This window comes from Platalea leucorodia (genome assembly GCF_965183815.1).
Source record: "Platalea leucorodia genome assembly, chromosome: 4".
NCBI classification, from domain to species: Eukaryota; Metazoa; Chordata; class Aves; order Pelecaniformes; family Threskiornithidae; genus Platalea; species Platalea leucorodia.
The window spans coordinates 18239091-18263894 of NC_138826.1; the positions used below are offsets into that span (position 1 = coordinate 18239091).

General features: G+C 39.1%; 2 protein-coding genes across 4 annotated transcripts in view; one reads left to right on the top strand and one right to left on the bottom strand.

Moving 5' to 3' along the window:
• Positions 1 to 713, top strand: part of BLNK (B cell linker) — a 104337-nt gene extending 103624 nt beyond the window's left edge. Inside the window, exon 25 of the mRNA XM_082309182.1 lies at positions 329 to 713. Within this exon, the coding sequence (XP_082165308.1) occupies positions 329 to 448 (120 nt within the window). The 3' untranslated portion in view covers positions 449 to 713. The remainder of the gene's footprint in view (positions 1 to 328) is intronic.
• Positions 714 to 7016: 6303 nt separating this feature from the next.
• ZNF518A (zinc finger protein 518A) lies at positions 7017 to 16743 on the bottom strand. 3 transcript variants are annotated; one of them, XM_082310163.1, is made up of 4 exons: positions 16626 to 16743; positions 14443 to 14566; positions 10000 to 11953; positions 7017 to 9405 (listed from the first exon to the last, which is right to left on the bottom strand). In XM_082310163.1, the coding sequence occupies exons 3-4, from the start codon at positions 11833 to 11835 to the stop codon at positions 7180 to 7182; spliced, it is 4062 nt and encodes a 1353-aa protein (XP_082166289.1). In that variant the 5' UTR covers positions 11836 to 11953; positions 14443 to 14566; positions 16626 to 16743; the 3' UTR covers positions 7017 to 7179. The 3 variants fall into 3 exon arrangements, with proteins under 3 accessions (XP_082166289.1, XP_082166287.1, XP_082166288.1); XM_082310161.1 differs by having other exon boundaries at positions 7017 to 11953; XM_082310162.1 differs by lacking the exon at positions 16626 to 16743 and adding an exon at positions 15569 to 15649 and having other exon boundaries at positions 7017 to 11953.
• Positions 16744 to 24804: the final 8061 nt, after the last annotated feature.

Sequence of the window (24804 nt, forward strand, 5' to 3'; positions counted from 1 at the left end):
TGTCAGTTTAATATGCCATGTAATGACCTCTGTTCAGTCTGTGCACGTGGCAATCACAAATGGAAAGGAGCATGAGATGAGAGAGCTAGTGGTCATAGTATCTTCCATTGACCAAATCTAATCTGTTTATGACTAGAATCAGGACTAAGAGCAGGATCAGTGCTCTTACTAAAAGGCAGAGCATCTCATTTGGTAACATCATAGCTCCACTCTCTTCAGTGGTGGCAGAAGCAAAGAGAAAAAGACGACGCAGTGACTACTGTCAATATTAGAGCATAAGAGGAAGCTAGCACTAATTAATTTTTGTTTTTTTTTTTTTTCTATCCAGCGCTTTGACAGTGTTGCTGAAATAGTAGAGAATCATCAGCGTACCTCCCTGGTTCTAATTGACAGTCAAAACAACACAAAAGACTCAACAAAACTGAAATACATTGTAAGAGTTTCTTAAACAAACTGAACTGCTGAAATGAAGACTTTTTAAATAATTTCTTTCAACATCCCAAAACATGTGGATCAGGTATGAAAAGAAGAAAATTCAAAATGATGGAAAATACCCTTTAAGAGCACCTACTGAGTAGTAAAGAGATGCAGTTCATCAAGTTCAACGCCACGTCACTTTTATCAGAAAAGCACCCGTATTTAACCCAAGAAGCCAAAGTAGATATACTTGCATCTGTGATTTCCCTCTGTGACAACATGGATATTCAAAGCAACATGAAGAACAACTGCATACCACAGCCTGGTCCTTTGACTGCTATTTAAAGATAGATTTCCTGTAGGACATTTTCACTTTAAAAATGAGAATACTCACAGTGATCCACTCTTTCCATTTGTTACGTTTACCACAGATCACTGCTTACAGCAATTTCTTTGTAAAGTGCACAGCCCCAGAAGTCAGAGCAACTCGACCTAATGTACTGCTGTGTACAAGCTGAAAATAGGACTGTCTTTCATGTGATTAGTGGCAATAAAGCTGTCTGAATGTTTTAGATTAAGGGACATGTGTTGTCCCTTTCCTCAGCTTTACTCTGTTTCATTAATATTTTTGTTTGTATTTTCAAATGTGCAAATAAAATTAAAAGTATTGTAAAGTCAGTAGTGTACAGAAGCATTGCTGAATCACATTTCTTAGCATTCTTCCAGCAAGAAAGCATCAATCACTATCCTTGATGTTTTAATGTATATATTTGTATGTGCTCCTTTGCAAGTTCTGTTGTTACGAAAATGACAACTTTTTACAGCTTTAGCTTAAGTATTTGGCTTAATAGCTCTCAAATCTTTTGCCTGTTGGCTACTGTTGGTGACCCAAGCACACTGCTTCACTGCTAAACCAACTACCGACTCAATTCTTGCAGAATTACTGTTTACAGACACACAAAAAACCCACCCTTTCTTTTTTTAAGCCTGTTCTATCACAGTGGTTTACTTACTGTATTATTGCAAACAAAGTAATTTCCACAAAGGTTAAAGTGGTGGAAACTAAATTAATGAATGTATAAATTGCACCAATGAAAAACTTTTAGGAACTGTTGTTAATTAGTTCTAGAAGTGTTCGATTTCACTGGACCTGAAAATTCATCCATCTTAAAGGTATTTTCCAAAACTGACACTCTATACACATCTGCTTTGTTCTTTTTGTTCCAGATTAGGCAGTGTTCTCTAGGATTACCTTCAAGGCATTTAAGGCAAGATTGAGCCAAGACATGCAGTGTCAGCAAGTCACTTAGAGCTATGTTGTAGCTGTATTGTGTAATTACTTCCTTGTGGTTTTGATCAATGACTTCTGCAAGTAATGCACCTGTCTTCTAGGCAGAACTGCCTACTAATATGATGATGTTCAGCACCTACCTTGCTATGCCTCGGTTTCTTCCCTCTGCAACACAGATAATACTTACCCCAGATGTGAGGCAAATGAGACACTGGCAAGTAAGAACGTATACAGACTTTTCACAAGCCTGCCTCTGTTCACAGTACTACATAAATGCTATGTTTAGTATATTGTTCAGTTGGTATTAATCAGTATTATACTAATACTATGCTTAGTACTAGTGTAATGTTCAGAACATTAAGATTGCCAAGTCAAGGCCTCAAAATTAACAAAGTTATTAGTCTCTGCAACCTTAATTTACTCCGTCTATACGTGTACTCCGATGTTATTTAGTTACATGAAACATCACTGTAGAAGGTTACTATTTCAAGCAATACTCACAATGGAAAATACTCCATGAAAAAGCAGCCATTCAATATTTCGCTTTCTTTGCGTTCATATAGGGTCCTTGCCTTATTCACTCACGTACTGCACAGTATTTAAACTTTGCTTTTAACACAACTGTCTGTTTCTTGTTAACCTTTATATGTTGCTCCTCACAAAAGCATCTAGGTTCTTCAAACATTTCTTTCTGAGTTAATTGTTTAGTATCATCACCATCATTCTAGAACTGAGGAAGAAAAATGCATGAAAAAGTGAAACTCAAATGTAGCTAGGCTTCCACGTGAAAGACTAAGTATCAGTTTTTTAAGGTAATTAGCAATACTGAGCCCTTTCCATACTCGAAGCACTGCTGCTCCTGCCCCTCAGCTCTAAGTGCTCAGCATTACACGTAATTTTGTGGCTGATCTACAAATAACAAATATGCTCTAGATAGATAGATAAACATTCAACTACTTTCATCCCCAAACTCTTCTCTTCTTTTTAGCCATGTTCTACATCACTACAGGGGTACCTTACAGTTTTGACAACAAAGAGAGGCAGGGATTTGATAAGCACCACCACCTTCCACAAAATAATCCATTCATCCTGAGATGAGAACACCCTAGGCACACAATAACGCTCCATGGAAAAACAAAACAAAACAAAAAAAAACCACAAACAAAACCACCAGCATGTGATCACCTCTTTTACTATACTTGCAGTTTTATACAGGAAGCAGACTAGTTACTCTGCTTTCCATACCTATGCTAGATCTTTTACAGCTTGGGCAGACTGGAGTGTAGACATATTATGAAACACAATTTTAGCTGGAGAAGAGAAAGGTATGAGCGAAGGAAAACAGAAGCTTGCATTTTGCAAGGATATAAAATAAATTAGCACTCAGGATGGAGCATGCTATGTTAAAAATCATGACACTATTGATTCCACAGCCAATACAGAATCTAGGAAATGCTAACTCAGTGCAATCCTATACCTGAAACTTTCTTACAACTGTTGTAGTGCCAGCAGCTGCCACTAGTTAATGCTTCAGGTGTTTCCACCAGGTAGCAGGTATGTCAAGGTATGTCTGACCTCTGACAGACATAGCAACACACCTCTCCCCCGACATTTCTTTGAAATTGTTAGCTAATTTCTCTTCCATATAATTGCCATTAACTGAATAGCTAGGGGAAAAAAACAAAGGAAGACCTAAAACTAGAACTAAAAAATTGGCTTTAAAATGAAGTAAATTTTTTGTCTGAGAACTCAGGGCAAAGTATCATATTTACTAATGTACAAAGGAGTGGAAGTGTTGTCTGCCTACCTGATACAGAAAGAAGAGTACAATGAGTACTGCAAATCATTCCTGACAATGTTGTTCCATGAAAGGAGTAAGAACTTGCATTCTCAAAAATCCAAGTGTTCAGACATGCAAGTTACAAAACTACATTCTTCCTTCAATCTAAACCAGCAGCAGCAGGCAGAAATTCTTAGGAAGTGTTGTAAAAAAACACGTCTCGCATGACAACAGCCCTGGAACAAATATTGAACACAAGTTTTTTGTTAGGACATTGGAATTACTGAGGAAGAGAAACCATGACTTACTGATTAATACACATCTTGCAAAGAATACACAATGGGATAGATTTTAGGCCTCCTTAAGGCCACTTCACACAAACATGTGCACGCTGCACAAACAAGGCTTAGGCCAAGTATATATTTACAAAACATTTTCTCAGAGGAAAAACACTTGTTGACCCTGCACTTGCACCTATTTCTGTACGTCCCAAAACACTATAACCATATATGTGCAATGTCACAAGCTATCTTAAAATGTTATGGCTGCAAAGTCAAACACTCAAAATCAAGACACTCTTCAAATCAGGTTACCTGTGCAACCTTAATTTGTCGCATCAGATATATCCATTACAATACAAGCATTAAATATATGATCATTGACTATTTTTCCATGTGGATTTATGTATTTCACTTGGTTCACACGATACTTCAGGGATAAATCGTAGCCATGTAATGTAACACTGCTGTTTGTAAGATATTTTTAAGATACCTTTCCCATTTACTGAAGGTGCTGAGAAATGCGCAAACAAACATTGCAGGAGTCAGACAGTAAAAAGGTAGCCTCATATTGGTAAAGCAGTTGAACATTTCATTGAAGAACTGTATAGTGTCCCTCCACCTTCTACTGCACTATCCACGGTGATGCTGGTCAGACTGCCTAAGCCAAACTTTCTCCTGATGATCATCAATTATGATCTTAATTTTGTTGAAGTCTCACTTGAGATTCCTTGAAATCTGATCTGCAGAAGTGCCAAACTCTTAGGACCTCAAAGAAAGCGTTATGGAAAAGCTCATAAGAAAAAAAAAAGAATTATACATTCAGAACTGTACTTGAGCAATGTGCGCTAAATTATACAAAGACATAATTGAGGGTGGGGAAACAAGATATTAAATCACTGCTCAAGAGGGAGCAAGAGTTCTCTGCACTAAATGAGATGGATGTCCATGGACAGTGACACATGACAATGAATAAAGATTGTATAAAGCAACCTTATTCCAACATTTCCTAGCTTTACAATGTTCTTTTTCACAGTATCGTTTATTGTTACCCAATTCATAGGAAAACAAGCTGGAGGAAAAAAAAATTCCAATGACAGTTGTCACTCTCATGATTCATCAACATAGAGAAAACCCCTAACTCTACAGCAGAATTTCCACCTCAATGCTAAGTAACTGTTAACAAAAATTGGTCACCCTCAGTAAAGTTGCACCAAATATGTTTTAGCAACAAACTTCACAGATATTTCTGCCAAAGAAGGCAATAGCAATATCCAGAAATCAGGGGTTCAGTTTCAGGGTTTATAGGAGAGCAAGCTGAGGCAGCCAATAGATCCTTCCAGTCAAAAAAGCTCCACACATTTTTGTCCTTTCCTAATGCTGTTTCTTTCTAATGCACTTCCTCACCACTACACTAGTCGTCTTCAAAGTTCCTAGCCAAATTCATGTCAGAACTCAAGCCCATTGTGCAGCACAAAATGATCCGATTTTGATACAGAACACACACCAACTGTATATTAATTCACCCATACTATGCTGCCTTGACTGTCTCAGGTACTTTAGCTGACTCCCGTACATAACTCACTAGCTACGAGGCTGGTGTGCATCTTCCTGCCAACAGACACATCAAGAAAAAAAAACATATCTAGCTACTGAAGTAATTTTTTAAAAATCATTTTCATTATAACACTTTTTAAAACATAAGTCGAATTCTGTTACCAGTGACATCCCTGTGACATCCATAAAACACTTCTAATTGTTTCATTGGTAGCAAGTCAATCTTCACTTTCACCTTATGGAAACAGTCACAGAGAACTACCCCTGGACTTGCATACAATCTAAAACCTCAGAGATTTCAATGTCCCAGTCCTCTCCAAGTCCAGTATTCAACAGTTTTTCCATCAGTACTTTGGGAAGCTGACTTACACAACTAAGATGTCATCTTCCAGTACTTGGGCAAAAGGTGCCACACGGTAAGGACACTCCCACTGAAGATTGGATCTAGCCTCTGGGTTCATTTAGAATCTGGAGGACAGAGCCTCTAAACATAATAATTACTGTGGATAGTAAGGACCTTCATTTGTATACTCACAGTCACTATGGATAACAGAACATCTTCTGTTTTCATACCCTCACGTAAACATTAAAAATGTGGAGCATATCCTCCCTTGATTGTTATCCCTAAAAGTGTACATAAGAAGCAAGCAGGCTCCTAGGAATATTACCCTACTGGCCAGTAAAATGAGGGAGGAATAACTTAGCCTTGGTTTTACCAAACCCCTGGTACCCTAGAAGGCAGTTCATCTGAATAAGCAATAGTAGAAAATACGATTTATGGGGACAAATTACATCCACCTGGAATAAAACTATAATGCAGTTACAGGCACGAAATGGTGCTTTGCACTTCACCATATCCTGGCCTTCCTATAGGGTTTGTGGCAGACATAGCATAAAACAAAATAGAAACATTTTCTATAAATGCTCACAGTCATATTCTGTAAACACAAGTTATAGCAAATTTAATAGTGACAGAGTCAATACAGATTAGGAATGTTCACCATTCTTAAACACCATATACATTATGAATATATATACTGTATATTTTCAACTGATTCCATTCTCAGGCTCACCGTATTAACACAATCGTAACATGTTTTATTAATTTATATGAAAAATACTTCACTAAGAAAGTAGACAAACTGCACAGAAATAGTACAAGTGTCATGTGCATAGCAATATAGCTTAAAGCATTCACATATGGCTTTATTTAAATGAAACTATTGGGGAAATGGCCCTGTATAGACCTATGGTTACACAGTTGACATAATGTAAACTGCTTCACATCTTTTAGGCACTTGCTAACAATAGTGTTCAATCCCTGAAAAACAAAATCAAGAGCCAACAAGTGAAAATAACAAAAATCCCAGGATAACAGCTGTGTGTAGTTGAAAAAATTTTAAAAATTGGTTTTAGTAGTGCATGCACAGAACTGAAAAATTGGGGGGGGATAATTTCTGTGCAAGAATTATACCAAATAACTGAAAAGTATAAAAATATTTACATGTTTAGGTTTTTTTTAAATATGTACAGAACAAAAGCCCTGAAGAGTCATTCTATAGAATAAAAATATAGGACATGATAGTAGTAACAAAAAAATAATATATATTTTTATGGAATTGTATTTGCAGTTAGTTACAAGTTATCTAAACCACAAAGCTCCTTGATCTATCTCAAAGCTTGATGGCAATGGAGAATCTGCTCTTCCTTTTAAAATATAAGCACTTTGCATCATTTTTGAACTTCAGTTACAATACTGAAATACAAAACCACTTGTGTATCCTAATTCAATTGATTCTCTTTTAAAAAAACTGTAATGTATGATATTTAAGTTTTATTTTCTTCACTGGTCATCATTACATTAATGAATTCCAATCTCGAGTAGCCTCCATCAGATGCCTCTGTCCATGTCCTACCCAATTATCCTGATTGTCAAATACTCTACCGCAAAACCAGCAGCTAAACTTAGCTTTCAAGGTATTATCAGAGGTAGTTTTCACAATCTGATAATTGTTTTTGCTAGTCTTTTTCAGTGTCAATTTTAAGACAAATCTTTCTTTTACAGGGCTAATAGGTTTTATTGTCCTGTGCCTCTTTTGAGAAAGATCATCAGTAGTTACGTCCAAAGGATTGCAGAAGGCTGGCTGCAGAAGCGCTTCAATAGTTCTTTTTGACAATGAAACCTTAAGAACATGTCCCTTAAATTTAGCAATGGTTTTCATTACATTTACAACTTCAGGAACATCTGCATCAGGATGGTTAAGCACAACAACTGGTTGATTTCTCCGAGGGCATTTTACAAGCTGTTTAGAATTAAAAGGAAGTAATTTCAAAGTCCTCACAGTTTCTTTTGATGCCCTCGGTTTGTAAGGGCCACCTGATTCACTAATAACTTCAGCTTGATTCTTTTCCTTACACTTTCTGTGCAACATTACTTTCTTTCTTGGAGGTTCTGGGCAATTATCCTTCCTTTTCCGTTTGAAATTCTTATTTCTTTGCACACCCACAGTTTCTGAACTTTTAGACCCAGTTTGTTTTAAACGAGGTTTTACTTTTGCAGTTCTGTTTCGAGTGCTCCATGTGGACTTCTGACTACCAAAGTTATTCCTGCGGTTAGCAGTTATTACTTGCTTACTCTCGATAGAACCTTTTTGCAACTGTGTCCCTGCAGACTTAGTAGAATAAACAGGTTCTACAGGAGGAACACAACATGCTGGATTAGAGCTTGCCAAAGAGGCATTTGCTGGCATTAACCTACCTGGTAAGATTAAGGCATCATTAGAAGTAAGATTAGTTTGTTTCTGTACTAGTGCAGGAGTAAGGGACTGCAAGTTATCCAACTGTAGTGAGGGCACTGAGTTGCTTACTGACTGAGTGGTATCAGCCAGTGTATCTGAAGTAGAAGTCTTAATTTTCAGCAAAAGCTTTTGTTGCATGGCTCCAGTTTTCTTTGGTTGACAATTTTGATAATGAGCATTATCCTGAAAAACACTACGTTTATGAACTACAGGCTTGTTTGGTGTCATACATTTCAGAAAAACTGCCTGCTGTCCATCAGGCAAAAGTGCATAAACATGTTGTTTCCGTTTTATTTCCTGTTGGTTTACTGACTCCAAGGAACCAAAGACAGCATCCTGATGCTCTGATAACACCTTCACAGAAGAAATTCCTTTCACAGATGACTCCGATGAGTTTGTAATTACTAGAGGTCCTTTGAATGGCATGCTATTCAATGAGTCATTTGCCATACTACACGCTCTCCTATTACAGGAACTTCTTACACTTCTGAAACTGTCATTTTTCCCCTCCACTTTTGAAGCTGGTATGGTTATTTTACCATATTCTCTGGATGCAACTCTCCCTAAAACCTGAGAACTATCACTAGGGACATTTGCAACTGTTCCAATTGCCCCACTAAAAGTCAAAATCATTCCAGGTCCTTTATTTAAAACAAAGGATGCAGGTACACCTTTAGTAACATGCCCATCTGACAAACTGGTCGACGGAAGAGATTTTCCTGAAACCACCTGTAGGCCGGGCTGGTTAGCAAGGTGCAAAGGAACAAAAAATCCGGATGGAGGGGACTGAACTAGAAGGGTTTTCTTCTGTTCCTGAAGAACTGGCGAAAAGCTACTAGGATTTTGGGTTGTAGACAGCATTTTATCTTTTACTAACTGCTGTGTTATGATTGCATCTGTATGAGTTTTTAGCAACGTACCAACACCTGGCGTTCTGGATAATTTATCCATTCCTTGTGAATCAAATGATCTTCTGGATGTCTGTCTTTCTCTCCCACAATGTGTACCTTCATTTGTGCTACATCTTGTGTTCAACTCCCTCTTATATAAATGAAAGCCTACATTAGTAGGAGGCCTCTGAAAATCACAGGCGGTTGCTGAGCTTTTTAAATGCGTAAAGGCTTTATTCCCCATCTCGTGACTAGAAAGCAGCTTGTCAGAATGAAGTTTTACACAGTTATTTGACTTGCTGTGGGATTCTTGCTGAGTAGTTGCTTTCACTTTTAACACATCTTGCAGTAACTGGTTTATTTCAGGCGATAAATAATTAGCTGCCTGTTCACTCTGCAATGAGAAAACAGATGTGATTTTAGGCATTAAGACCGAGTTAACACAATCAGAGGCATTTTCTTGGAATTTCTCAGCTATGTTCTCAAAGCCTTGATGTACGTTAGCATCCAAATACTGCTGACCATTATGCTGGTCCTCCATAAAACAGTCGCTGTCAACAATACATTTAGACTGGCTTATAGAAGACACGAATTTACTCTTAGTGTTTGCGTGTCCATAAGTTTTATTAATATTTGATTGAGCTGATACAACCTTCTCTGGTTTTACGCCTTTCATCGAGTCTGAGTATGAAGACGCAGGTTCAGTTCTTCTACTGTTTTGAAAAGAAACTGTTTTGCTAGATAAAAATTCTTTATATCTGTCATCTGTTGACATCCAAATGCTACATGGATTATCTGAAGTGTCCATTTTGGAATAGTTATGAAAAGACAGCAACCCTTCATTAGAAGAATCCACTGAAGTTGAATAATAGAGATTATTAGTTCCATTACTATTAGTCAGGCCACCATTTTGTATTTTCAGTTCAGGAAAGAAGGACATTTTCATAGGGTCATAGTGAAGCGTATTTGTAATAGTGGGTGGTAATACCTGAGGATGACTTGGAGGACTATAGCTTCCCCATGAGATATTACTTCGAGTTCCAACTTTTGTCACCTCATCGTATGGAGGTACAGTTGAGCCCAACTTCATTGGCAAATAATTCGAACTTTTTCCTACAGCTACATTAGAAGGTGCTACAGTTTGAGAAACACTCCTACCATACAATAAGGAGTTATTTTGTTTTTCCACTTTCATTTTTCCTGAATGAGGAGCAGAACAGGAAAATGGAGGGGAGGTTAATGGGTGAAGAGAATTGTTCTTTAAGGTTGACTGATCAGTTACATGTGGTATAGCACCTGAAGACAAGCCACAGGGATCAGCAGTCTGTAGCAAAGGAGTTGTAGAACCATCTTTAATAGGATCAGCTTTCTGACCCAACAAATGTAAGTTTTGCTTACTTGTAGGTAATAATTTTATAACAATATGTTGTTTTCCATCCACCATTTTAAATCCCATAAATTTAGCACTGTAATTTGCTGGAACAGATATTTTATTGTTTTTGACCATCAATACTGTTGGCCCATGAACAGCATTTTTCAATAATCCCAGGCCGTAACTTGTTCCATCATCTGCTTTATTGTATTGTGCAGTAGTAGCAGAGAGCATTCCGCCTGTGAAATTATGCTTTTCTGTGTATGTAATTTGATCTTTTTCTTCGTTTGCTTCCACATCTCTCACACGCTGGTTCAGCTCTTCAGATTTTGTTTGTATTTTATTCACACTTCTTAGCACTTGTGCATTTTTTTCTCCAGTTTCGTCACCTCCACTGCTTATTTTTTTCCGTCTCCAGAGTGCTTTTTTCGATGCTCCCATTTTATACCTTCTTAACACAAGCTTCAGTCCTGCTGGGGTCTTCACTATTCTTTTTTCACATCTATCCTTTTCCAGTTTTTCTTTTGCATATAAGTGGTCTCTATGCAAAGCTATGATGTGTTTTAAAAGATAATCTTTCCGTGGTGTGCTGTAACTGCAGTACTGACAACCAAAAGGAAACATACTGGTATGAACAAGAAGATGTTTCTGGAACTCCTCTTTTGTAAAGCTTATGTGATGGCATTTTCCACATTTATATGGAATCTCATTATGTCTGTGAATGTGCTGAACAAATGTGCCCACATCCTGGGTAGAAAACCCACATTTTTCACATTGAAAGTGACCATTTACACAATGCTTTGATGTGAAGTGTTTTGTCAATTCCAACAAAGTGTACATATGCTCATCATTACAGAGCTCACATTTGACTAAAGTGCTACGATGGGTGCGTCTATGCTGTTTAAATGACTGAAAGTCATTAGCCGAGAAGTTACACATCTCACAAGGATACAAAGGCAACTCGCCATAGTGTAACAGCTGAAAATGTTTCTGTAGATCATTTGGGCTGTATCTAACGTTATCCTTACACTTCGTACAAGTGAAATTCAGTATCTTTGCTGTAGTTTTCAACCCTTCTTCAAATTGCACTTCTGGTTTATTTTGCAAGTGGCTTCCCTCTGAACAATTGGGATTGCTTTCGTTTATTTTCTCTAGAGTTAAGGATTTCCTTGCAGTTTGCTGTTTACACTGAAAGAGTTTTCTAAATCTATCAACTTCATGTTTCAATAATACTTCATTTGGAATGTTCACCTTGGGTAAATCAATTTTCACATTTTTTAGTTCATAAGAGAGATTGACATCTAAAATTGCTGGTTGAGTCATCATACTTAAAGGATCATTCACCAGTGCTTTTTCCAAAGTAGTATCTGTAGAAAAATTCTTCGCAGCATTCTGTTTTAACAAATTAATTTGCTTTTTATCAGGAAAAAACTGTTCCTTTTCAGATGGCATGGTTTTAGGTTTTCCTTTTCTTTAAGTGAATTCTTGAGACTAGTCTTAGTTCCTGCAGCAAACAAGACTGCTGCACCAAGTTATTCTCAAGGTTCTAGAACTTCCCCATTTTATTCTCCTGAAATCAGAAAACAAAGCAAATATTACATTTAAAACTAATGCAGTGAGAACACTCATTACAATTCATTAATAAATATATGCCGATCTTGGAAGTTGATGATTTTTATAATAGCATTTGAGAGAAAAAAGGATGAGGCAAAAATATGATACATTACACTGTAACCTTTTTTGTTTGTTTGTGTTTGGGGGGTTGTTTGTTTGTTGCTTTTTCCCACAAAAAAAAATGTAAATCTTGAAAAATAAGCTTTAAAGGACAACATCTACTGAAAGATGAAAACATTAAAATTCCATGCCATCAAATTTTGTTTTTTTTTTTCCCACCGGGACAGTCTGTAAGCATGAGAAATCCCAAGAGCTGCTTATTTAAAATGAAGCTAGCATTTATTACTTTTTCAGGATTTCAAGCAAATATAATCACAGTACCTCCCTCTGTGACATGGATCCCTAACTGAACCTAGCTGAAGTACTAAAAACAAGTCAAATTCAGCAGGAGTTGATATTTTAGTTACTCAAGTCTGTTACTCCTTTAGTAGCTAACTATTGTGCTTAAAAAGAAAAGAAAATTAAAAAAAATCAAAAACTGACAGAAAGACCTACTTCACTAATGGAGACATTATCTTTATCAACACCAAAAAACCCACCACACTCATCTACAATTAATTTTTCGCATGCTTACCTTTAGTATCGCACAAGTCTGAAGTAGTCAACAGATACAAGTTAACTTTGGTTTCTCACAATATGTTCCTGCGTATAGGTTAATCTTTTCAGAACAAGAGCATGACTTACAACAGTAGTCATCTATGGATTAAGAGGCTCAAATAGGTATGGTCAGCATCATTGTCTCACTACAGACTTAATGTCAGTGTTTCCATAGACAGGTTGCACTGACAATTTATAGCAGCTCAAGTCTATGCTTGAACAACACTCCCACATGTCAACATAAAATCAGCAGAAATGGAATAGCAGTGAAAATCATTTGGATTTTAAAAAGTGAAACTGAAAAGGAACAAGAACTGTTTCTTCACTAGTATGTAACACTTTTTATGAAAAACTTTTTCCATAGCAAAAGCCATAGCATCACTTTTTTTTTTACTAGCAAAAGTCAGTAAAGTGTTGGCTGAAATCTGATCAGCAGCTCTCTCTCCGCTATTCCCCTGCCCACCCTGAAGCAATGGACTTGGAACTCATTAGATCATCCTACTTATTCACATTCAAACTGAAAGAATGATCACATCCTCTCCCTGATTGTGATGAAGTGCAAGAGCTGCTTCTAGAGCTCCAGGCCATCACAAGCATCACCACTAATGTCTTCCAAATATTTTCCCGAAGTCCTGCGAGAAGGAATTATCTAGCATTAAACATGTAAATACCTGACAAAGAAAATGGAGACCGAAAAATTCTCAAGGCCATGTTCATGTATCACATAGCAAGAAAAGCAAAACACTTTTTTTTTGTTGAGCATATGCTTTATTGCATTCCTTTGGAAGAGATATTACCATTTCTGCACAATTTTTGAAAATAATAAGCAAAACAGACTTTGACATTTTATACAGACTCCAATATCAAATAAATTCAATTAATTGTGTTCTTCAGCTATGAGACCTGCAAGATTTCAACTATATATTTGACATTCAAAAAACAACAACAACAAAAAAAAACACAAACCACAGACACATGCACACACACTCCCTCCTTGGGAGTCTTTCCAAACTAACACACTTTAAGTACTGGATTTTTTTGTTTGTTTGTTTTACTTTTTTTAAAGTCAACAATACAGTTCTCATCTTCCACACAGGAGATTAATGCATGGGATATTACTCTACTTTGAGCCTTCAGAAGAGAACAACTCATCTACATTACACTCCATTTTCACCAAGAGGGTACTGTATTGTAATGCTTTCTCTTGTCAATGGTAAATCCCTTATTGGAACAGGAGCAAGCTGAACTCCCACATAAAGAATAAGTAACTAAAAATGACTTGGACTTGTTTGCTGAAGAACTTTTTTAATACACAGATGCAACACAAGAAGATTACAAGTCGCATGATGCAATACATCATCCTGACGGCAGCTGCCTACCATTCAGATTAAAATGTTATACTGTCAAATACTGAAACCTGAAATATGTGTGCAATTAACACTATAAAAATCAGAAGTGGATGCAGTATGCTGCAGAGAACAAGCCTCAGGCTTTTAACATGGGGCCAATGTGCTCATCAATCGGGCAACATTTCACTAACTGGATAAAACATTGGTATTTGGCAAAGAGCCTCAGCTGGGTATATTCAAACCTGATTTGAAATCTCCTTTAACTAATTAACCAAAAATTACAGTTTTGCTTTGTTATTATTGGGTAGCATGCAACTATTAACAAGCACCTGCAGCACAATAAATAAAAATATTTACTTAGAAACAACCAACTAGTTAAAAAAACCAACAATCCCAGGGATCTTTAAATGTACAGTATCAAAGAAGAAGTCAGACTTACACATTAAGAAAAGACTTGACATCAGTTCTTCAACAGCCTTTTTAACATTTTTCCACACACACAGAAGAGGTAAATATGCGAGACTCAGAAAAGGCCACAGTCAGGAGGAATAGTGAAAAAAGGTCTGGAAACAAAAGAAAATATATTTTAAAAGGTGTAAATACAAGCATAACAAAGAATAAGCTGAAAAGCACAAATCAGTCACAATTTTACATTGCATGCATTTTTAACACATTGAAGACAGAAAAACTGTAAATATGTACCATGTTCTCTCCCAAAGAACACCATCAAATACAATACAAATTCTAAATTAATGAGTGGGATTAAAAATTGCTAGCAAACTCCTCCTAACAAGGCCTATTTTAACTTTAGCTTTGTCACTACTTCTCAGGCATTCATTACTGGTAAGCATAAACATATGATAACTTAAAAACAAGACAGAAAGCAGTAAGTGGTACCTCAGTCCATCAAATTTTAACTTGAACTCAAAGAAACTTATCTTTTGTTAAGTAAAAATTGTAATAAATTCTATAACAAAGACCTAATTATAATTTTCTAGAAAGTTTTGTAAAAGCCGGGGTGGGAGGGAGGTGGAATATTACATTCCCAATATTTGAACCAAGTAAGTAGATTATAAAGCAGACATAATGAATACAAACCCTGAAAATACATAAGTATGCGCCAAAGTTAACTCTCATGGGGAAAAAAAAAAAAACACCCACAGGAAAAAAACAAACCACTAAGCACAAGCATAGAGTAACCACTCTAAGCCTCAATTTTCTTCCCTCCCAAAGTGCTCCAATATGTCAGTATTAAAAAAAGTACACATGGAGAAAAAAAGTTTCAGCTACACACTTTAATGTAGCGAGAAATGACAGTTAGGAGTAAGACACTCCTCAGTTAGGTACCTTTTACAGTTTTTCCATTTAGAACAAAAAAATTCAAAACACATTTCCAGGCAGGCAGTATTTTCAAGATTTCTGTAAAAACTGTTTACACTCATTTAAATTTTACTAAAAAAAACCCTATGCTAAAGTATTTTCCATGCTTGGTCCCATCCCACATGTGTCTGCAAATCTATAGTGCCTTCATCTCTACAAAGATCTGGACACATGCAGGAACTTACAGAACTAGATCTTCAGGAACCCACAGAGCTATAGCTTCTGGCGATCAGATACAATCTGACACAGCAAAACGCTGCTTTTGTAAAAATAAAACGTAAAAAAAAAAAAAAAAACAAACACCAAAAAACACCAACCAGATCACTCTCAAAGCTAACAAACGCATACACCCATGCCACACCGCAAACTTGCCATTTACGAGAGCAGCAGCTCGATGCTCCAGTGACACACGGCCACCGCCAACGTACCTGCAAAGAGCCACCGTCTCAGCCCACGCTTGCCACGCCGCGGGGACGCTCCCGCTTCCCCGCTCGGGGCTCCCGGCACCACCGTTAATAAACAGCGGTCCCACAGGGCGCTGCCGGGGCTCAGCGAGGAGCAGGGCCAGGGCTGACCGCCGTCCCCGGGACGAGGAGGCAGGGAAGAGCAGGGACGAAACTCGAAGCGGTCGGTGGCGCCGGCCCGGCGGGGGTCGGGGGAGCCCCCGGGGCTGCCACCGCCTCAGGGCCGCGCCGCGGGCTCCACCCGACGGCGGCGGCAGCGCGGGGCGCTCCTCGAAATTGAGCCGGGGGCGAGTGGGGAGACCGCCCTCCCCAGCTCCTCCTAGGGAGCTGCCCGGGTCCCCGGGCGGCCCCGGGGGACAGCGCTGCCCCCGCCCCGCCGGGCCGCCCGCCGCGGGGCGCCCACGCGGCCTCGGGGGGCTCCGCGCTGCCCGCGACGCCTCGCCTGGCCCCGCGCAGCCCGGCGGAGGGATACGGCGCCACGGGCGGCCCCGGAGCCGGCCATGAGGCATCGTCGCCCGCTCCCCGCCGCGGCCGGGAGCTGCCCGCCGTCCCCGGCCGCCCCGCCGCCAGCCCCGGCCGCCCCGCGAACTTCCCGCGGCCAGAGGGGGCGGGAGGCGCGGGACTATTTGACGGCGCACCCCTACCACGGGGCGGCTTCCAGCCCCGCCGGAGCTCCCACCTCCTGCCCGCTCCTCGCCGCTGCGGCCCGCGCCGGGCCGCCCCCTCCCGCAGAGCGCGGGGACCCCCCTTCCCCGCCCGGCGCCGCACGCGCGGTTACCTCGCCCCTCTCCATAGCCCGGCGAGTCGCTGTTGGCGGCCATAACAGTTTCCATCCGGGAACTGTGGGGCTGCGAGCCCGGCGGTGGGGGCGGCCGCGGCGGAGGGATACGCGTTCACCTGGGGAGACGGACGGCGGCCGACGAGGCCCAGGGCGGGGGCGTGCTCGGGCCGGCGGGAGGGGTGGGGCGCCGCCGCCCCCCGGCGGGACGGGCGGCTGCCCCGCGGGGCCGGCCCCGCTGTGGGCGCGGCGGCGGCACCGGCGGCCCCCGCTGCTTTCTCCTGCCCCTGCTTGGATGGGGCCGCGGGGGTTGGGGGCGGGAGGAAGCACAATGCCGGGCCGCCCGGCGGGAGGGCCGAGGCCTCCCACACCTCTTCCCCGGGGCCGCCGCGGCCGGGTGCCGGCCGAAGGCCTACCGCCGACTGCCGGACGGCCCCGCCGGGCCCCGGCCATATGGCACGGCCATAGGTACAGCCTGGCCGCATGGCCCATCCATACCTTTCCGTGGTTTTGTGCTTCCCTGCGCCCAAGGATGTGTGCGGTCCCATGGCCTCTAATGGCCCTGGGCAGGGAGAGCTGATGGCCCGTCATGGAGCCCCCAGAAAGGTCCCTGCCTGGGCTATTTGTGGCCCACCCTAGACAAGGTTTCGCTGAGCTGTGTAGACGCAATCCATAAGAGGGTATCTACAGAAGATGGCAGCAATGAAAGCATACAGAATGTTAAACATAGATGAGACGAGTTGGTATGTTTTCATATGCTCCAAATAACACAAAAATCAGAGCCGAAAATTGCTACAAAATAAATGTTTGCCTTGTTAGACACACAATAGCATTGCTGCTTAGAAGAGGGATAAACTACGCTTGTTAGTAGTAGCATGCTCTAAACATTTGTGCTAAGTTTTAATGCGCATGGAAGATGACCAAAAGCAAGATCATCGAGTGTGAAGGCACATGAGAAATAGGAAATTCAGGTGTACCATGGCCAGAAAGTGGCAAATGCCCATGGCAGAAATAGCCTGTAAAGATGAACTGTGAGTGAAGAGGTCACTGAAAAGGAAAGCCTTTCTCCAGTTAGGAAATAGCATTCCAAAATGAAAAGCAAAGAGGAGAAAGGTTTAGGTTCCCAAAGGAAAAAGCTTAAACTGATGTCAAATGAGCAACTTGTCAGCAATTCAGCTAAATTTTTCTCCAGAAGGGTTGTCACATCTTAATAGTTGCAACAAAGTTTAAGAAATACACTTTTTAGTTACGATAAAGTTGAGAACAAGGAGGAATGTTGGTGTCTTTGTGTATGTGCATGTAACATGGATCCATTTAACATGAACATATTTTTAATTCCTCATTCAAACTGACATCACTTATTTCCCTTGTGTCCTGGACTGTAAAACAAAATGAATAGAAGCCATTTTGGGGTGGGTTTTTTGGCGTTAAAGAATATCTTCAGGGATAGGATTATATCATTGATGGTTCTACTACACCCAAATGAAATAATCTGTGCCAAAAGCAAGCAGAGAAATATACTGGTGATTTGCATGCAAATCTTCACATTCTTCTGGCCTCTTAATTCATTACATTTTTCTAAACCGTCAGAAATAGAGTTTGCAAATATGTGCCCATAGTGTTTTGGAGGATCTGAAAAATAACTACAACTGAAGAAAAAAAAAAGAGAAACAGCATAGTTCTGGCTGAAGCCCTAAACTCAGAAAAGATAACAGAAAAGAATTATCCATGAAAGTCATCAGTCTAACAAGCAGCTACAGTATCAAATTTGTGTTAGAATGCTAGTATTCCTAATCTGAAATTAAAATGTACATCATATTGTCAACTGTTCATCCCAACAAATTTGCATATAAAAATAGAAACAAATATTTTATCTGTAGTGTATCACTTCATAATTCAAATTTAGAACACATATGGATGTCAAGCACAAGAGAGAAAAAGAAAACTCGTGAGATAACACCAACAAGGGAAAGAAATAAGAAAGGCTAACATCTAATTTATCATATACATTGAGATTCTTTGCAGGACAGGAGGGATCAAAAACTATTACATCAAAACACATGCTTGTAACAATAAATTTATATTGGGATTAAGATTTGTGTAGGAATATATGGAAAAAAGAAACGTGGCAATCAGATGAAAAATGACAACAATGGGCAAGCCCACCAAGGACTGACATTATATAATAGCTTCTCCCAAAATTAGTGAAAGAGCTCTTTAGTCATGAGAATCAGCATCCCCAAAAATGCTCCCCAAAATTTCTAAGTCATGGTCTACGACCTTCCCATTTTACAGGAGTACTAGGAACCCATTATAAGCTGACATGAGAGGCTGCCTCAAAGATCTTTTTGAATCCACACGCTCACCACTGAAGAGATGATCAATGAATGCAACAACTGGCATCCTACCATGCTCAGAATAGAAACTAAACCGAAAGCCATCAAGGAAACCCAAGTGAGGCCAAAGTCTTCTCCAACGTTTCAGAAGTGAGTGCACAGAGAGAGCATATGCGTTTTCTAAGTATCCTGATGCCGGCAGTTGAACCTCATGTGGCATCAGGCATGAATTGTGACAGTGTGTGAATGCAAACTTAGATATTTTTAAGTACTTTCATGTTATCCTTAGAAGATGATTTCTTTAAAGTAGCATCAGGCACTGTCCTAGTCCAAGGATCAATGAATGCTGCATGAGGACTAGAATATCTTTGTATTCTTTTTCGTGAAGACAGAGATCACACATGATGCATCCGAATAGGCATGATATGTACACATCACTGTTAAATTCGCAAATTCTTAAAAAGTAAGGACTGAATCCACATAATGCTCTACTCCTTCATTCTTTCTCAGAAGATAAATTGCATTTGGTCCACTTTACTATGCGTGATCCTGTGAAAAAGATGTCCAGCCACAAGACAGTCTATGTACTGTGAAACATGAAATATCCCACAGCAGTTTTTACTTTTCACGCAAAAAAATTGCTCTGACGTCTGCAGTCAGGTCTTTTTCCTGAGCATTGGCTATTGTCTCCAGAAACATGTAAGCCATGTAGTATTTTGGAAGCTTTAAAGGTATTTGTACTCTTCCAGTGCGCATTACATCACAATTATTCTGTGTGTCTGAAATAGCAAACAATCACAGGACTTCCCATTACATATGTCATTAGCATTAGTCTGTTATAAATTGGTCAGGCAATTAGGTGCAAATAAGTAGCCTTCATAAGGCGATTTTTATTATTGTTGCTATTACTTCTGTGTAAGTGATGTTTTAAAATTGAAAACTCAGTGCTTTCCTCAAATACATGGGTGTCTCACAAACAACAGGAGTACTGCATCCCTCCTTTCAATCAGATACCCAGTTTATTTATGGGTAACGGAATGGGTTGGATCAATTTATTGCATAATCTGCTGGACTATCAGAAATTACTTACATCAGAAATAAATCCACACCAAATAATTGGGGCTGACTTAAGGATTTCCTCAGAAATACTCTGAAAAAAATAAGATAATTCAATTTTCAAAAGACTATGCCAAGGCAAATACCAAGCACAGATCACCAAATGAAGCCGAGGAACTCTTCATTTTTTAAAGAAAACCACTTCTTTTCAAAGTGAGGTTGCTCATGCATTTGCCTGAAATCACTGAATTTGGTCACAGATGTGAAAGAGCTTCTTTTAGAGTTACAACAATAATGAAGTGTTACTGCTACTGTGGTCCATATTTGAATTACAAAGTGGAAACACTTGGCTAAAAGTGAAAACATTATTTCATTCAGATTTTCACATTTGTTGGTATGTGTAGGAAAATAGCCAGATCTCAAGAAGTTTTTTGATCTATGACAATTTGTCATAGATCAAAAAACTTGTCTTGGTTCCCTCCCATTTTTGGTTCAATCTAACATGAATGTAAATCAGTTTCTCTTTCTACAGACATTACCAATGCTGCTGTTTGAACTTCCTGCAATTTTAACAATTACGGTTTAGATAGCTCTGACTGGCACTGTGAAACCCACAAAGAAACTAAATTATTGACTTCTTTTACTATTGCAATATCACTGTAGATGTGCAGATAAATCCATAATGAGAATTCAGTGATGTCCTGATATTAATAATGATATCATTAGGTGTCAGCATTAATACTGCTATGTTTATAGGACAATGTATTGTGAAAAGGAAGCCTTGCCATTATGCTTTCCTACTGTTTTAACCAATGAAACAAAACCAGGCTATTTACCATAAAAAATTAGGGATTAAAAGAAATTAAGATGTTTATTTTACCTCCCTGACAGTTATCTATAGGCAACTGTACATTGCAAAATATTTGATCATCAAAGCCAATAATCTAGTGTATGAGAAACAGGTTTCTCATAAAAAGGCAATTTTCTTATTTTCACAGTGTACTGACATTTTATCTTAGAGAAAGAAATATGGAACTTCTCTTAGAGTCATGAAGCAGCTCATTCATACAAGAATTGTTTCAAGTACACTGTACTTTATGAAAATAATGAACTCTGCCTAGCCAATGTATTATTTATTTTAGTGACAAGCACAGTGTGGAGCTTTTTGTAAGCAGATCTGTATGGAAATAATAGATTTGAAGAATGAACTCAAAAGGCTCCACCAAAAAGCTTTTATGTAAGAATACATTAGTAAAAAAGAATAATACAAGAAAGACAAGGTAGCACCTTTAACGAGTGAACTGGTATGGAACAGAACAGAATGGACGTATTTTCTTTGAACCCTCCATTTACATTATGTTGTTTATCTGTAAGATTACACTTTCTATTTACTGGTCATTGCAAGAATTTGAAACAACCATCTAGCTGTAAGATTACTTAACTCCGGCTTTTTGTTGGTGTCAGAACAGATCTTTCCTATCTAATTCCTATGAACCAGATATTCTTAAAAGAAATAGCAGAGGCATCTCACTTCTTTTTTGCTTTTAGTTCAAAGACTGTCCTCCTAAGCAGTTGGCCTACTGATGCCAAGCAAGATCTGTCAATTCCTGTTCATAATTTTCCTTCATCTAAGTATGCTTAGTCCATGGTTCCTTCCTCCATGGATTGCCAGCCTCTGCTAACTGTGATATTGCCCGCCCAGTTGTACCGTGAAGAGAGACATATTTTTTGCTATACGTTTAATGAACATATTCAGAACTTGCTGTCTTCTGGAAAAACAGATAATCATTGGAGCTGTTCTGGTGATACTAAGTAGCAGCTGGTACTGCCAAGCAGTACATAAGAATATGGTTTATAACCTCATTACAGACAAGCCAGGAAAGAAATATCAATGGATTACATTTTATAAAATACATATTTAATAAATATATTAAATGCTGAAATAGACAAATGCGTAGGATTAAGTTTTACTTACTGTTACTAAAAGCCACAAAGTGATTCAGAATTTTATCTGCCATAAATAAGGAATGATTTAGCCCACGTCATAAGAAAAATATTAGAAACAGGAACTCTTCCAGAAAATCTGTACAGCCAATAGATGAGCAAGGTATAAAATGAGCACTCAGAAAATCAAACTGCAGGAGAAAACCAAAATTAATTATTTGCATCCATAAGAACAGACTTGTGGAAGTTTCTGCATTAGAACTCTTATTTATGGAATATGTGTAAGAGACTCTCTTAAATTGTCTCAACGTGCTAGTAGAAAAGGTTATAGAACAACCAAATGAATGGTAACAAACTCAGTAAGACCAGAACTAGGAGTTATAATGGAATAAAGAATGAAATGGCTGCACGATGATGTCTGAGGTGTAACTTTTCAATTAAAACCCATGTAGTTGGCGTATGGGACCCCAGTTTTTACAGGATTTATGAGGTGAACCAAAGAGCTATTAACTAATAAGTTTTATGTCCATATAGAGCCAACTGATAGAAATTCTAAAAAAAAAAAAGCATAGAATACATTAATATATGGATTTATTATATTGTATTTTGGAATGTAAAGTTGATTTTCTTGGAAGTTACCAGGAAGTCCCACAAAATTCTCTGTTAAGGCCTGTGCTGCTCAGTATATTCATGGAGCGGAAGGGTGAAATAGCACGATGACAAAGATTGAATTCGCAAAGTTGTTAAATTCACAATTTTCTGCAAAGAGCTGCAAACAGTGTTCATGGTGCTGAAGAACTGGGCAATAAACTGTAAGATGAAATTCAGTACAATATCAAGTAATATACATAAGGAAAAGCAATAGTAATTTTGTATAGAAAATTATGGGCTCCAAAATGACTAATACCACCCAGAAAAAGTATCTTTGAGGTGTGATAGGCATTGATAAGAGAACTGTGTCTGTAAAAAAGTAGTAGTGTCTGTAAAAAAAGTTTTGTTCTCTAGTCCTGAAAAAGAGTAGCAATCAAAGCAGTAAACATCACAGTGCTGCTACATAAGTCCTGGCTATGGATGTATCTTCCATACTGTATGCAGTTCTGGCTTCTCTTTCTCAATCTGGATATCACAAACGCAGAAGAGTTACAAAGAAGGAACTGAAATGCATGGAGTCACTTTAGTAGAAGGATGAAGAAACAGACTTTTCAGCCATGAGAAGGGATAACTTAAGAGCTGACATGATAGAAGTGATACGAAGGAGGTGAGCAAAGGATGACTGCTCACCATTTCTTAAAGGAATTAGAAGGCATAAAATTAAGTATCAAGAGGCCAGTTCAAAACAAATAAATGGGCTGCTATGTGCAATTAAGGGTTAAATCAGGGAACATACTCTCACAAGAAATGAAGGATAACAAGAATTTACAGGAGTTTGACAAGCTATGAGACAAATTCACAGAAGAAAAAACAAATTATTAAAATGAAAGGTACAGCCTCCGAATCAAGATGACCCTGAGCTTCAGATTGCTGGGCAAGCTCAGAAAATAGCAGCATTTGCCCTCCTTTTCTACAGCTCTGTTGGAATCTGCTTTTGGCCAGATGATGCTGTGCTAAATAGACTCTGTCCATCAGTTCCCCTTGTTAATTATTTTAATACACCCACCAGATGGACACATCCAGCTAAGAGGCCCTGTTATAACTGGATATCCTGCATACGGTTATTCTCAGCATAGCTTTTTCAAGTACAACTTCTGATCACTCGCATACAAAGAGCCTGTAGTACGAGGGAGGAAACATTCTTAGGAAGTTACTGAGTCTTCTTTGGAAACTTATGGAGAAAGCATCTCTCTGCCTTCCCATTATGTGAAGTGACTAAGAGACTCTTACATTGTTATCATTTGGGCATGGAGGAGTGTTGCCAGACAGCAGATGGAAAAGGCATTCTTAGAAATGCGTAACCAAAAATTTTAAAAAGTTTGTCACTGTATTTACGGCTCTACAACATGTAACTTAATTAGTAATAATCTGCTGAAAGATGAGATTCACCTTCGTGAGTAGCTCGCCTTGGTACCAGAACTAGAATTTCTACATATCTATTTCTTGATTAGACAATACTAAAGCCACTGTCCTTAGAGTATGTTTTAGTCTCATGAAAACTAAAGTTTGCATGGTTAAGTGAAGAGCAAATTTGGCTCATAGTAATTTTAGTCTCAATGTATGCAAGTGTCTTCAGCATCGGGAGTAGTCATAGCTGAAACAAGGTCAGGCAAGCTAACTTAAAGCAGAAACTAGAGCTGAAAAAGAAAGAGGCAAGAGCTAGGAACCAAGGCTGAACAGATCAAGGGCAGGATTAGGAACTAGCACTCAGGAAGAGGAACTAGGACAAGGTCTAGAAAGCAGAAAATTGGATCAGGATTTTAGACAGGAGGCAACGCTCACGAGCAAGAATCTAGAGCATAATTACAACTAAAAGGCATTAACCCACCCAGAGCATCCTGTCCCATTTCCTGTACATCAAGACAGGTTACACTAATCTGCTGGCTCAGAGGTGAGGCCATTACCCTTTCGAAAACTAGTTATGGCCAGATGACTAAGAGAGAGATGCCTGAACTGACTGTGGGAGACATCTTGACTTTGCAGCTTTCAGCGACAGCTGAGCTAGCAGGATGTGTTAGGTGACACAAGCATCTTCCTCATCAGCAGACACTAATGGAGGACCCAACACCCTTTTTATCAGTAGTGAAGCCACATGTGAGCAGTGAGCTGGAACATGGTTGCCCAGATGAGATGAGAGGGACTGGCAAACCCAGAGCAAAAATCAGAGCAAATTACAATAATCTGTTAATGCA

What these genes read in the sequence shown, in the direction of transcription:
- ZNF518A (XM_082310161.1), bottom strand. Translation starts at nt 11,835, where the DNA reads ATGCCATCTGAAAAGGAACAGTTTTTTCCTGATAAAAAGCAAATTAAT.